This window comes from Leuresthes tenuis, unplaced genomic scaffold (assembly GCF_036924035.1).
Source record: "Leuresthes tenuis unplaced genomic scaffold, fLeuTen1.0.hap1 SCAF_10, whole genome shotgun sequence".
In the NCBI taxonomy this organism is placed as follows: domain Eukaryota; kingdom Metazoa; phylum Chordata; class Actinopteri; order Atheriniformes; family Atherinopsidae; genus Leuresthes; species Leuresthes tenuis.
The window spans coordinates 15,930,309-15,944,039 of NW_027325364.1; the positions used below are offsets into that span (position 1 = coordinate 15,930,309).

The 13,731-nt window shown below is 42.8% G+C and overlaps 2 protein-coding genes across 4 annotated transcripts in view; one reads left to right on the forward strand and one right to left on the reverse strand.

Moving 5' to 3' along the window:
• creb5b (cAMP responsive element binding protein 5b) overlaps nt 1-6,783 on the forward strand; it is a 38,037-nt gene extending 31,254 nt beyond the window's left edge. For 2 of the 3 annotated variants that reach the window (XM_072394423.1, XM_072394424.1), the window contains exons 8-11: nt 1,115-1,438; nt 2,727-2,954; nt 3,171-3,279; nt 4,177-6,783. In XM_072394423.1, the coding sequence (XP_072250524.1) occupies nt 1,115-1,438; nt 2,727-2,954; nt 3,171-3,279; nt 4,177-4,331 (816 nt within the window). In that variant the 3' untranslated portion in view covers nt 4,332-6,783. Of the gene's footprint in view, nt 1-1,114; nt 1,439-2,726; nt 2,955-3,170; nt 3,280-3,359; nt 4,038-4,176 lie in introns of those variants that run through there. The other variant, XM_072394425.1, reaches the window with a different exon arrangement.
• A 1,865-nt stretch (nt 6,784-8,648) lies between these two features.
• On the reverse strand, nt 8,649-13,217 carry cpvl (carboxypeptidase vitellogenic like). The gene is made up of 13 exons (XM_072394426.1): nt 13,109-13,217; nt 12,797-12,975; nt 12,541-12,662; nt 11,368-11,482; nt 11,220-11,278; nt 11,024-11,103; nt 10,869-10,935; nt 10,559-10,681; nt 10,173-10,304; nt 9,891-9,989; nt 9,633-9,806; nt 9,218-9,400; nt 8,649-9,112 (listed from the first exon to the last, which is right to left on the reverse strand). Exons 1-13 carry the CDS (start codon nt 13,111-13,113, stop codon nt 9,014-9,016), a joined length of 1,437 nt encoding a protein of 478 aa, XP_072250527.1. The 5' UTR covers nt 13,114-13,217; the 3' UTR covers nt 8,649-9,013.
• Between the last annotated feature and the right edge of the window lie 514 nt (nt 13,218-13,731).

The following is a 13,731-nucleotide window of genomic DNA, read 5'->3' on the forward strand; positions in this document are numbered from 1 at the left end:
TGTAATTTGTAAATACGTTACAACCTTTTGTGAAGCGATTTGTTGGACTGTGCCTCTCGCCTACTTGTAAAACGCGTTCCCCTCACAGACAGTGTGAGCTGTTGTTGGAGGGCTGATGTGCTCTGGTCATGTCCTAGCATCGTGAGCCGGACCAGCTGGATGCCATTCCCGATGGGAATCATGAATGTGAAGGTTGTTAAAAGATATGGAGCCTTGGACTGAGCGTGGACTTACTGACAGCAGCTGGGAGAAGGGGGAAGGGAGCAGGGAGAGAAAAGGGAGCACTGGGAAAGAGAATAGAAAACTTTGTGGAATCCACAACAGTAGCCTTGGAATGACTTCGGTTGCCTTTTTGCTGGTAATATTTTTGCTAAAAGTATTAGGAGACAAAATATATAAGGTGAGGAAATACTTAGATTTACAAAAAAATCGCATTTAACAAACCTTGGAACCTGTTTGAAGCCACTTAAATGTAAACAAGTCATGTATTTTATTTATGTCTAGGCTTCTGCTCTCATGTTTGTCTTAATGTAATGCCCAGAAAAACAGACTTGAGGAGGGGAGAAGTGCATTTGGTAAACATAAGGTAACACAAGCGTGCCTTCAGTGAGCCCCTCTCTGGTCTCTCTCACACTCACTGCTCAGAGACACCGTCTCAGTCGGGGCTAAGTAGACCACAGAGTTAAAGCAACAAATTCACTGTTAGCTGGGTCAACAGTCTGAGGCTCACACCTTACCTTATAGTATCAGCACGCTCATCTCACTGACATCACACACACACACGCACACACTCATGCACAGAACGAAAGTAGGCTATTAGGCATATGAAGAGGAGTGACTGGTGTGATTGCAGTCATGGAGGGTGAAGATCAAGAATGACAAGACTGAAGGAGACACAGAGGACAGTCTAAGTGGCTTTGATTTGTTCTCCTGACACGTGGATTTATGAAGCTGTTTGTCTTGTCATAGTCAGCACATGATCCTGCTCTCTATCTCTCTATCAGGAGAAGAGATAGACATACATGAAAACATGTGTTTTCACACAAACATGAAAATGAAAGAATTCTTAGAATACAGTTAAAGGCTGTGTTTTGTGTCCATTTTCTCTACACAGAGGCTGAAGGCTGCACTTTCACACCACCCTGGTGCCATCGCCAACGGCAACATGAACTCCATGGGCCACATGATGGAGATGATGTCGTCACGGCAGGAGCAAGGCGGTCATCATCACATGCACTCACACCCGCACCAGCACCTGCAAGCCCCTCCCCATGCGTACCAGCACCACGGACACCACCACCACAGCCAGGGCCACGGCCAGGGCGCACACCATCACCCGCAAGGACACAATCCCCATCACAACTCTCACAATCCCCACCTCCATCCTGGGCACCCACATCAGACTTCACCGCACCCTCCAATGCACTCTGCTTCCCAGGTAAACAAAGCGCTTTCCCATGAGAGTTGAAGCTCTCAGACTGCCCAAAGGCAAAGCCGCAAGTTCAATAACACATTAACTATGCTACACATTAAACTCAATTACAAAGAAAGAAGCCAATGTGTATGTACCACGACTAAAACAAAGGAGTGCCTCAGTAACTCTTTGAGCAGTTTTGAAGTCAGCCATTAGTGGTTTAGTGTTGAAGCAAAGCTGCTATGATGCTTAAATTCCACAGTAAGTTAGTGGACTAACAAATTTTCTGCTGCTTCAACCATAATGCCAAGTAGTTTCCTGGCATGTTTCTCAAATGTATTTTTTCTTGTGAAGTTGGTCAGCCGCAGGTCAGAGTTTGATGCCTGTCATAAACCTGACGGGGTTGGGAAGGGGTCATAAGGTGGCGATTATAAAAGATTCTCAGCACTGCCTTTTGGAAACTTTTCTTCCCGCAAACCTGCTCCACCAAGCTGCAATTATGCAGCCAGTATTAGTGCGCTCCAGGTGCAGGAGAACCTTTACCAGTGCTGGTCCTGATGGTGAACAGACAGTCTTGACTAATAGTTCTGGAACATTTTAGCTGTGAATGTATTTGATTTCATTTTGATTGAAAGAATTGCATTGTAATGTGAAAGTCTTTGTCCTTGCATTGTCCAACACCCTTTGCAGAGCCAATCATTTTGGATGAAGGACAGCCTGACTTGAAGAAATGCAATTCACTGTATGTTCCAGATGTACCATTAAGGCATTAGAACAACACTTTCTGTATGCACAGCGGCCATTAAAGCAGCTTGTATTTTCCATGGTTCTCATAAAAATGGTAATGATCTGAAGACTGAAAACACTTGACTTTGCCAAGTATATGTCAAGATCTGTCGGTGCATGTACGCTTTTAGAAACGGGCCGTTTGACGGTGTCTGGTGTTATTAGTATGAGTGGAAGTGGGCGTTGGAAAACTGCCTCCTGACACCTCTTTAACAAGGTGGGCAGCCTTGTGAATCAGTCCAGTCACTCATTCACTCCTGACGCACACAGCCCGGCTCTTAAGGCACGTGGTGCAAACAGATGTTGTTTTTGGGGATGTTGCCAGGCATTAAATAGCTGAAGGAGATAATGTATAGATGCTTGTTTACAGGCATGAGGCTTTTAGGGGCAGTGGAGTGGTGACAGCAGACAGGTGACGGGCTGTTTTCCAGGTGTCAGTGCTTACATATGTAGTTGGATGTTGGCAGACAGATGATGTCTCATCAGAGAGCCCAAAATTGCTGATCCTATGTGCCACGTGTTTCAGATGTCACCTGCGACCCAGCAGATGCAGCCCACGCAGACATTGCAGTCTCCGCCACCCAGTGGTGGACGGCGCAGAAGAGTAGTGGATGAGGATCCAGATGAACGGCGGCGGAAGTTTCTGGAGAGAAACAGAGCAGCTGCAACAAGATGCAGACAGAAGAGAAAAGTGTGGGTGATGTCCTTAGAGAAGAAAGCAGAAGAGCTCACCCAGACCAACATGCAGCTTCAGGTACAAACAATAACCCTCTGCGCTTTTAAATCAATCTCGCATAACACACTGACTCACTGCTATTTTGACTTGCTCATGTTGTCCCATTTTACAACAAAGATACAGAAATAACAATAGTTTACATTCTGATGAGGTCTAATACTAAAAGTAGTCATTAAGTAGTAAGGACGGATGCCACAAGGTTCTTAAAATAGTTTTGTTTTCCTTTTATTTCAGAATGAAGTGACCATGCTAAAGAATGAGGTGACCCAACTCAAGCAGCTTCTGCTCACACACAAGGACTGCCCCATCACCACTATGCAGAAAGAGTCCCAAGGTTACCTCAGTGAGTAGCTCAAACACAAACACAGACCTACACACACTTTGGAATTATACTAAAAACACCCCATCACTGGTGTGCCTTAGCCCTGCAGACGTAAGTCTGATGGACAAAGTGACTGCCAAGATGCTTCGCTCAGATGTGCTGGTATCCAGCTCCCACGCTCGCCACAAGACTCTTCCTTTCACATATGGGTGTTGCACGCTTTGGTGGCCGGCCTGGGCTGGGAGTTGGTCGTCTGAATCTCCTAAGAGACTTATTTTTCCATCTGACAGCACCTCTGTGCAAAGAGGCGGCTGAGACTCGACGTGAGAAAGGCATCACAGTCTGCTCTTTGGCAAACTCTTACAAATGCCAACGATCTCAGAGACTCTTGGACCAATGCTTCGGCTCAGCTTCACATGACATCAGAACCCCTCCCTTTGATATGGGTTCGAGTGACATTTCCATGTAATTAGGATAAGGCACCTCCCTGTGTGGCTTTAGCGCAGGAAAATAAGGCTCACATCCCCGGTGGCTGAATGGTTCTTTTATGCAGGAGAAAGCCAACTCCCAGACTGGGCTGGAATGACTTTCATCGATGAGTCTAGCGTTTGTACAGATGTCACCTTCGATGTGTCAAACATTCATCATGCATGTTTACGGAGCTGAGTGATTCACCTTTCCATATTTGTGTTATCCCTTTATTTTTGTCTTTGGAATGACACATGTGAATTGAATGTGAAATAATTATTTCTTCTAATAAAATGCTTTTTCTATTTTAATGATGCTTGGCTTGTGTTTGTTTTGACATTTTATCATCAGGTCGTACCTTGAAATCTTTGTGTGGTGCTCCAGCGGCACATAAATCACAACGTACACACATCCTGTTCATCCTCAGTGATGTCTCTGCTGTCTCCTCAGGTCCAGAGAGCAGTCCAGCGGGTAGTCCAGCTCCAGCATGCTCCCAGCAGCAGGTCATCCAGCACAACACCATCACCACCTCCACCACAACTGTAGGGGGCAGCAGTGTGCACGGGCAGGCCAACCACCGCACAGACATTAACCCCATCCACTAAGGACAAGAGCCGCAGCTACGAATCCCCTCCTACCACCACCCCTGCTTTGTGAGGGTTACCTGCTGCTCATGCTGCCCCCCCTCCCCCCTCAGTCAAGAAAAACCTCAAAGGCCTGTGAGGCTGTTCTTTTTACAGTAGCTACAGTATATTTTCATAGAGCAACCCTATTAAGGCATGAATGTTCTAAGGTTCGTTCATTCTTGTTTTTCTCTCCACGTTTTTTCAAGCTTGGCCGAAAGAGAATTTTACTAACCTCATGCACCATTTCTGTGACTTCGTCTTTTATGTAATGGTACAAACCATGGAACCACAGTGGTCATGGAACCAGAGAGCAGAGACATGAACATCAGACTCTATGTATCATCTCTATAAACATGTCTTACATCTCTGTATGCCTAATGGACTGAATAACCAGTCAATTCATAATGTGCATCTGCAAACCGCATTGCATACAGAAACCAAGTGAAATAGTCGCCATGACGTCAGAAAGACAAGAATATGCAAGCAGGTGTAACGCTTCTCTTTTTTCCTAGAAACGACTGTTAACATTCTCTCTGTCAGCGGTATTCTTACAGAGCTTAATGATATACAGCATGACAGTGATAACACTGTATTATCAAATGTAAGCAATACATCTCAGTATTGATCACCTTCTCTACTGTTCGCCCACATTACGATCAGACTGGCCAAGGACTTACGACGCTGTTTCAGCTACAGAACTGTACACTGTGATACTGGCGAGGCAGCTCAGGGGTTGAGAGCAACTCCTCCGCACTGCAGGACCAACTGAAGCTTTAATCATTGAGGCCTCTTTTTCTGTGTGTTGTGCATTTGGATCCATATTTTGGAGTCAAATTCCAAAATGAAAAAATAACCTATGACTGCGTGTGTGTGTCAGCATAGTTTAGCATGTGAATATTGTATATTTGTGCTCTTTTTTTTCCCTTCTTTCCGCTGCGGAACAAAGTTCTGCAGCTGCGCTGACAGAGAAAAGTAAGAGGTGTGTGAGAAAATGAGAAAGCTTTTAACCTTTTCCTTTTTTCTTTGGGGAACTGGCATTCTTGAAGTGGTCATTCCTTAGCATGCTCTCCAAGATGTCACAATGTGCCTAAATCTTTGTTGGCTTACTGTAGACAACAACCTATTTTAACCTCGGTTATTATCGTTTTCTTTCACTTTTTTAAATTTTTTTTTATACCGTAACCTTTACTCGTTTTGTCTGTTGCATAAAAAGCCAAAAATCCTTTGTGTCCCAGATGGATTATGCCTGACCTTTTCTGTCACCCTGCCTGCCTTGAAACGTAATACCTTCACATGTTGACCGCAGCTCCTCTTTCTTTCCTCTTTCCTATGACCAGGAATGTCAGTTAATTAGCATGAAGACCACAATGCACTGTTTTACAGTAGGATGAGTGAAATACATTCCACTGACAGGTGGAGCAATCGCAGAGCTGTCCTTGCACTTTGTCCTCTGTCATACCAGAGGGTGGAATAGCCATATTAAGGTCAGAGTAATTCTCAGTGATCCCCCGTCTTCACACACCAGCGAGAAACCTAACTGTGTTTTTCTGGAGATACTGTGCCTGGCTTTCTTCACATGGGAACTTGGAGCTTAGAATAAGAAGATCACCATTTCATTTGTGCTCTTCTTATTTTGGAAAGGTTTTCTTGTCAAAGATGAGGAAATTGAAAGTGGGGGGAATTTGTAGTTTTTATGTAGTTTTTCTTAACATTGGAGCCTACATGTGCAGTTCAGTATGTGTGTTGATGAGTCAGAGAGATTCTCTTGAAAAGGGCTTTGTTGTACCAACCCTCTGAACTAATGCTTGCCTTATTTTCAAGTTTCCAAAACCCATTCCAAAATTTAGCGTTATTTTGTGAAATATAAAGATATGTTTGGTGACCTCAAAATTCTCTCAACTGGAATAACTTTAGGGTGGCCTAAAAGTTGCATCTGAATTTAATTTTTTTTGACAGTGGATCCAGGTTCAGAAAGCAAATGTTAGTGTGTAGGCAAACAAAAAGGTCAGATGGAAGTGCAGCGTGTGTGTGTATCTGTGTGGACTTGTGTGTGAGAGGATGACAATTCCTACATATTAATTATGTAATTGTATTATTCTAAATCTAAAACTATAAATATTGTACATAATATCATTAATTTCTATAATCTTGTACATGTAATGCAACCACCTTTCTTTTTGAAGGGAGAATAAATGTGTGGTACGTTTGTAAATAATGTTTTCATAGCACTTGTTGCCTTTTGTTGTACGTTGAAGCTCATTACAGCGCTTAAATACATTGTTGACGTGTAATGAACTGATGAATCCCGTCTTGCCTGCATAACTTTGTACATTTTCGTGTGCGTGTGTGTCTTGTAATTATTGTCTTCGTCTTATTTCGCATTTGTACAGATGTTAGAGTATCTTTGCAGTTACATTACGGTATGAAAATAAAGCACTTGTTCTGTAAGATAAGATTTAGTTTTTTGAGTCGGCGTCACTTTTCTTGAAGTCTAGTTAAGGTTATTTGCCCGACAGATCATTTATGTGTGTTTAAAACTTTTAAATCTATATTTAAATCAAAGGATCAACAGCATTTCCCGATGCTTGCCCTTGAAAAATAGCTGCTCATGAAAAAGTCAGATGCTTTAAAGGTTTAGAGTACTCATTAATTATTGAACTGTCTAGACAGCTTGATAGATGCCTGATGAAATAACATGGCAGTTAACTTTAGTACACGCTTCTTTGTCAGAATGTCAGCTTACTGCAGATAGATGCGGTGGGCCAGTTACACTTATGGGAAAATGTACACGCCCATAGAAACCTTTGAGTTGTTGTTTTTTTTGACGAATTTAAACGAGAGGACACCTTTCATAACTTTTCATGAGAAAGAATTAAGGTCAAATCAGTCACACACGTCACACTTTCAAATCCGTAAAATCAGAATCAGAGGAATCAAGGGTTCCAGTCAGAGCAGATACTTGATTGGAAATTGACAGGTAAAACCTGGCTTACATAACTGCTGACATCAGGACTTTTGAGATAGAATTGTGTGGTGTCGTTATTAGAAGAAATAGAAGGTAGTCAAGAAAATGTCCATGGGTCTGTAAAAAGGATTTCAATCTCAACTGGTGCACATATGCCTGTCAAGAAAGATGATTTGAGCAAAACAACACTCCATGCAAAGACACAGCCTTTGCTACAATGTGCGCTGAACATATTAATCAACGGTACAGTTGTTTGGCCAAAGAAAGCCATTAGCGTGTGTGCTGCAGACAAATGGAAACTTTGTGAGATCCTCAAACAAACTATGAAACACGGTGGATGGAATTTTCTTGTTTGCAGATCCTGAGCTGCAATAGAGACAATGGCTTGGAGTCATTAATTTGATTAAAAATTCTGCAACATATCAAAGAGGGCTCGGAGACAATGTGAGGCCGTCTGCCTAGGAGTCCGAAACAGAGTCCAGAACAATTCAATACGAGGAGAACTCAAGTAAGCCCGCCAAGGAATGACTCAAAAAGAAAAAAAATAGAGTATTATAAAATGGTCAAGTTAATTGTGCTCAAAATTAAATGGGCACTACATGCAAAAAAGTCTTGCAAATGAAGGAGGTGTGCATGATAGATTTGTCAGAAACTGCAGCAAACCAATCCAAGATATAACAAACACCTGCAAGAAGGCAACTCTGCTAAAGGGGGAATTATTAGCTTGAACAAACAGGCACAAACATTTTTTTTCAGCTGAAGAATAGCACATCTACTGACATTTTTGGTGGTTTTTCCCTATTGAAAAAGCTTCTTGTTTATGTTGTTTATGCATTTGACAGATGCTTTTGTCCAAAGCGACTTACAGACCTCTTCTTCCTTATGTTGTGTATGATATCTTAACTTGTAGGCACTGTTTCAAAAATGATCAAATGTTTTCACGTTCAAACGGCTCGAAAAAAGGAAATAATCCAAATAATCTACACGGTCATAACAACGAAGCAAGCACATTATGTAGTTAACTAATCTACGAGGAATCCAATAAAACTAAGCAAAGAACCCAGCATGTTTTATTAAAGAACAACAAGGGGCGATTTCTTTGTTTTCATTACCTACATTCAGTTGATTAAAGACTTTTCAAAAAGCATTAAATGACTGACATCTAATCTGGAGTTTGTCTGCAAATAGTGAAAAGTTTTTGGAGGGCAGTGACCCCTGGTGTACATTTTGTTGATCAACCAAAGGTTCGTAATGACTGTATTTTCACTGCAACAGCAATCTGTCACAGACGTTGTTAGGACTGCAAAATGGTAAGCCATTTAAAAGAATGCATAGAAAAGAACAAACAATCTTTTTATTTCATGTCATTGTTTTGTCTTCAGACTCGCACTGATCAGATACGACACAAACAGTATTTTCCCTCACAGCGATCCTAAAAAACAAATAAAAACACAATTCGGATTCAATCTGAGAGAACTTGCAGTAATTCTTTTGTGATGCATTGGAGAGCAGACTAACATCCAAAAATCAAATGCTTTCACTGGTAAAATGTTGGGTTTTTTTTTTTTAAAAAAGCACAAGATGTTCATTTACATTGCATGTGACAATCAATAGTCTTTCAAATCAACAGTCAATAATCAATGTGTTCAATGTGGCAAACACGCTTTAATCAGCTGTCTTTCAGCACCGGTTCCTCTCACTTCCAGTCCTGCGTTGACAAGAATCTGTCAATCATATCAAAAGACCTGGCTGGCTGGTCGTAAGGCAGAATGTGTCCTCCTCCTCGTATTATGACCTGCGTGACCAAAGGACAGAAACATTTTTAAAAAGAAAAAAATAATACTCTGGGACATCTGATCACGGAAACGCATTGCATGGACTACTGTAACTATCGGCTCGCCTGGTAAAACTCTCCGACTTGTCTGACGTAACCCGCCACCTCTGTGTCAGTGGGCTGAAGCTTCCAGTGGAAGCGAGGGGCTGTTTTGTACTCGGCAGCCCTGGTCCAGTTGACGGTAGGCAGGAACCTCTCAGTTAAAGGAGCTGCGACAATCACATCCAGCTGACCGCTGTAGATTAGGACCTGCACATACATTCAATTTGCATTAGTGAGGTATCATGCAGAATGTAAGACAAAATCTCAGTCAAATTAAAACATTCTGATGAGTAAAAATTGCCATATCATGTCAACACATATATATATATATATATATATATATATATATATATATATAAATAGAACTACACTCTCCTGCCATATGCTTATCTGCAAATATACATGCTGCCACTGTGTATGGGAGGCCTGCGTTCCTCACCCTGTAGTTGTCCATCAGCACTCCCAGCCATGGCTTGATGCTCTTCATGACATCCTGCAGGAGGTGCTTCTCCACCTGTGAGCCATCATGGAAAGACAGGTTGCCCACGTGGATGGCGCGTCGCACCTCCGGCAGAGTCACAAACTGGGAGAAGTATTCCTGGTCTTCAGGCTCCTGCGTACACAAATAAAACGCTGTTGGATGGAAACACGGAAGGATTTGACATCGCAGAGGAAGGCAGCTCTGTGGTCCGAGTACCTGACATGTCATATAGTTGAAGTAGTTGGTGCAGCCTGTGGCATTTTGAAAGAAGGAGGGATACGGGTTCACATCTCCGTTCAGCAAACTATCAAAAACCTGAAGTCAGAAAAGGGGAAACGTTTTTGGTATGATGTTTGATTTTGCTCATAAAACATTTCGATGTTTGCGTCAACATCTGCATTTCTGGGATGAGTAGAAATAACAGCAAATCTTGAAGATAATCCGTGATAAATGACTTTACACTGTATATTGACAGAGGATGTCCCAAACATGTCTTACTTGAAAAGCCTCCACCCATTTTTGCTGCTGGATGAGTTCAACGCCGAGGTCCGTCTGCTTGTCCACATACTGTTTTTGGAGTTCGTCTATCATTCCCGTTTGATACAGGAACTCGCCATAACCGCCCAGCATCTGACGCGGAAGACAAGTAAAATCGGTGTATATTCATTCCACATCTGCACCTCAATGAGAACTGTGCAAATATACAGTATGGACAATTAGAAAAAAATATATAAACATGTTTCACCACTTAAAAGTAATGCCGTTTGCATGATTTCAGAGCAGAGATTAGACTTGAGAGCCCTCAGTAACATGTAATGTCTGCAGATATAACTCGTGCAACAGTTGAAAGAACGACAAAAAGGGAACTTTTGCTGGATACACACCAGTTCCGGATCACAGAGCCCATCTCCGATAGCCATGCCCTTAAAGTTGATCTTTACTTTGGCAGTGGGGTTGTTTTTGTGGATGTAGTAAGAAATGGCAGGAACATACTTCCCTGCATATGACTACACAGAAACAGAGAAAGTATAAGTAAAACATCTCACACCACGAAGTATTCCTATGTCATCTACTAGATGTTTAAAAACTATGGCGTCAGTTTTAATGAGCTCAGTTTTGCTAACCTTGTGTCATTTTGCTGTGTTGAAATGTGAAGTCAATGGTAATTAGCAATGAATAAAAGGCTAAACATACCTCTCCAGTGGCATAGAAATCATTGGCCTGATACTCAGGAAAGATCTGGAAGAACTGCGTTAAAGCACTTTGAAAAGAAAGAGATGGCAATACTAAGAGTTGGTAACAGATACTATTATGATGACCCAACAGAAATGACTGAGTTAGATGCTAACCTGTACAGATCTCTGCCAACATCGTCCTGGTTCTGAGCAAAACCTCTGTCATCATCAGTGAAGCTGAAACCTGTCCCAACCTTAAAAATAGAAAAGAGAAAAAAAAAAAAACACTTACTGACCTTTGAGAAATGTCTTTTGTTTATTTGGGACTTTTCAAAAAAATGCAATTGGATGTTCAATAAGAAATACATACCGGATTGTCTATGTACAAAACTGAATAGCTGCTCGTCCACGCATAATCCCTCAAACCGACTGTAGAGGCAGAGAAAAAGAACAATGCTCCGGCACAAAGCAAAGACTTACACAACATGGTATGTCTGCTGCAGCCGGTCAGTTCTTACCTGTCAGGTTCTTGTACACCACATAAGGTCCGTGCTCCACAAAGAGACCGAACATGGAGGTGCCGCCGGGCCCGCCTTGCAGCCAGAGCAGGACAGGAGCTTTCTCTGGGTCTGCCTGTCAGTCAGAGCAGAGGAAAGACCAAGTTAAACCCTCAGCACCACCTCGTGGTGGCTTTGGTTTGTCACCAAAAGTACAAACGGTTTTACTGTGATTCACTCGCACAGAGGCCCATGCTATTACTCAGCTTCCGGGCAAATAACAGTCACGGTGATTAAGATGGCTGTCAGAGACTAAAGGACTGCAGAGATGTGACACAATCTGAAGCATTAGTCCGGTCATGTTGTTGTTGAATAATGCAGCTTTTTCCTTTTTCTGCATCACCGACATTGAATCACCATGTGGAATGACGAGGAACACACTTTCAATACAAAAGTGCTTCTTCGTTCAGATGATGTCCAGTATCTTAATAAGGGGTTAACATGTTTGGTAAACTTCTCTGTATATTTTGTCAGAACTTTTCTATTGGGTGCAGTGTTCTGGCAAAGTGCAGCTGTGTCTGAAAATGCTTTGAACACAGAAGCAATTTGCTATTTTAGCTGTTTGCGTGTCTCCCGTGTGAGGAGTTCTATTTTTCAGAGGCTCAAATGTAACTCAATAATTTCCTCAAAAGCTGTTAAAACGGACAGATGCGGGCTATTCATTAGGTAAAAGGTTCATTCCAGGTGTGGCATTCGCATTTGGAAACTGTTAAGCACCGAGGCCTGCAAAGCCGTGTATGATCAGAAGCACATTTGAATGCGACATGAACATGTTTTGGTGAACAGCTGAAAACACAAACATCGTGATGGTGTCTAAATATATACAGCCCTTAACCCTATTTCATGCACTATCTCAAACCTATTAGAATAATCAGGATGCAGAACAAATGGAGGGGATGGCATGTGACTTACATACAACCACTGGTTACTAATTAATAGCTCAGACAAATAAGGTTTGAGTACCCAGACATAACACTCAGTGCCCTATCATCACAGAAGGCAGCTGGTTAAATATATGCACACACTCTGTTGATTGAGGGGGTAAAGGTGAAGTATGTGAGAAAAGTTGGGTTCCAATAGAAAGGATCCGATCCTCTCTCAAACTGCAGTCAAATGTGAAGGATTCGAGCCTACCTGGACTGCTGGGAAGAACCAGAAGAAGAGGTTGCTGTTGTATTTTTTGTTGACTGTGAGGTATCCAGCATAACTCTTGACGTTTGCTCCAGGCAGCTTCCCGACCAGACTCCGTTCCCTGGCTGAGAGAACAAGAGTCAACATGTTGTCGCAGTGTGCCCCAACGTCCATGCAACACAAAGAGGCGAGGATGTGTCATAGTGTGCTAGTTATTACACCAAATAAAGGGCAACCCGGCTGTATTATGATTATTTACCTTCAGTTATGTCGCCCTTCTCCAGATAAGGAGTGAGGAAGAGAGGGGAGCCGGGGTCGACTCCATTCGGGGCGCTGACACGGTGAGATTTTCGGCAGAAAAACGACGAGCAGCTCCGTGAAGCAGCAGAGTCCAGACAGGCCCACAGTAACAGGAGAGCCAGAGTTTCCCTCAGCAGCCTGCCAACATCCACACAGGTCATATCAGACTACAGGCCTGGCCACCGATATGTGACCCTCAAACTCCGCCAGTGGCGCACATGTGCAGACAGTCCGACCACAGCGGCTCTTACAAGAGGGGGGGGCAACTCACCTCATTCTCCTGTCGTTTCTTTGGGAAAGGGCAAAACTTCTGTCCCGATCAGAGGGACATGCAGGGGGGGGCGGTTACAAAACAATCCTGCCTGTAAATGTGAGTCACGTGACCAACTTTGTGAAAGTCATGTGAGATTGTGGATCACGTGATCTGCTTATTCGCGGGACCATAGATTTTGCCCTGAGCGCTGTCTTGCAGGATGCTCTCAATAAACGCTGCTCACGTGGGCTGATGGGCAATTAGTCCATGGATTTGTTTGTGACAACTTGTTCAGGAGCATCGCTCTAAAATGACCGCCTACCTTGTTATTCTCACACTAATTCATGAAATAGTTAAAACCAATTTCAAGTCAAGAAAAAGTCATCTCAGGACAATTTACATTGAGAGATAAATCCAGCAATTCATTCAGGGCCAGCGCACGGCTACAGTGGAAATAAAATAACCACATGTAAGAGGAAAGCACCTCCATCAGCACCGGGGTGTCCCAGTAAGACGCCACAACTCTGAAACTATGGAGCGAGGAACTCCAAACTATAAAATCTCTGTGATAACGGTTTTCCTGCCATTAAGCGCAGATTAAGAAGCTTCTGGGAGACTGGAGGAAACTGTGGACTGGGATG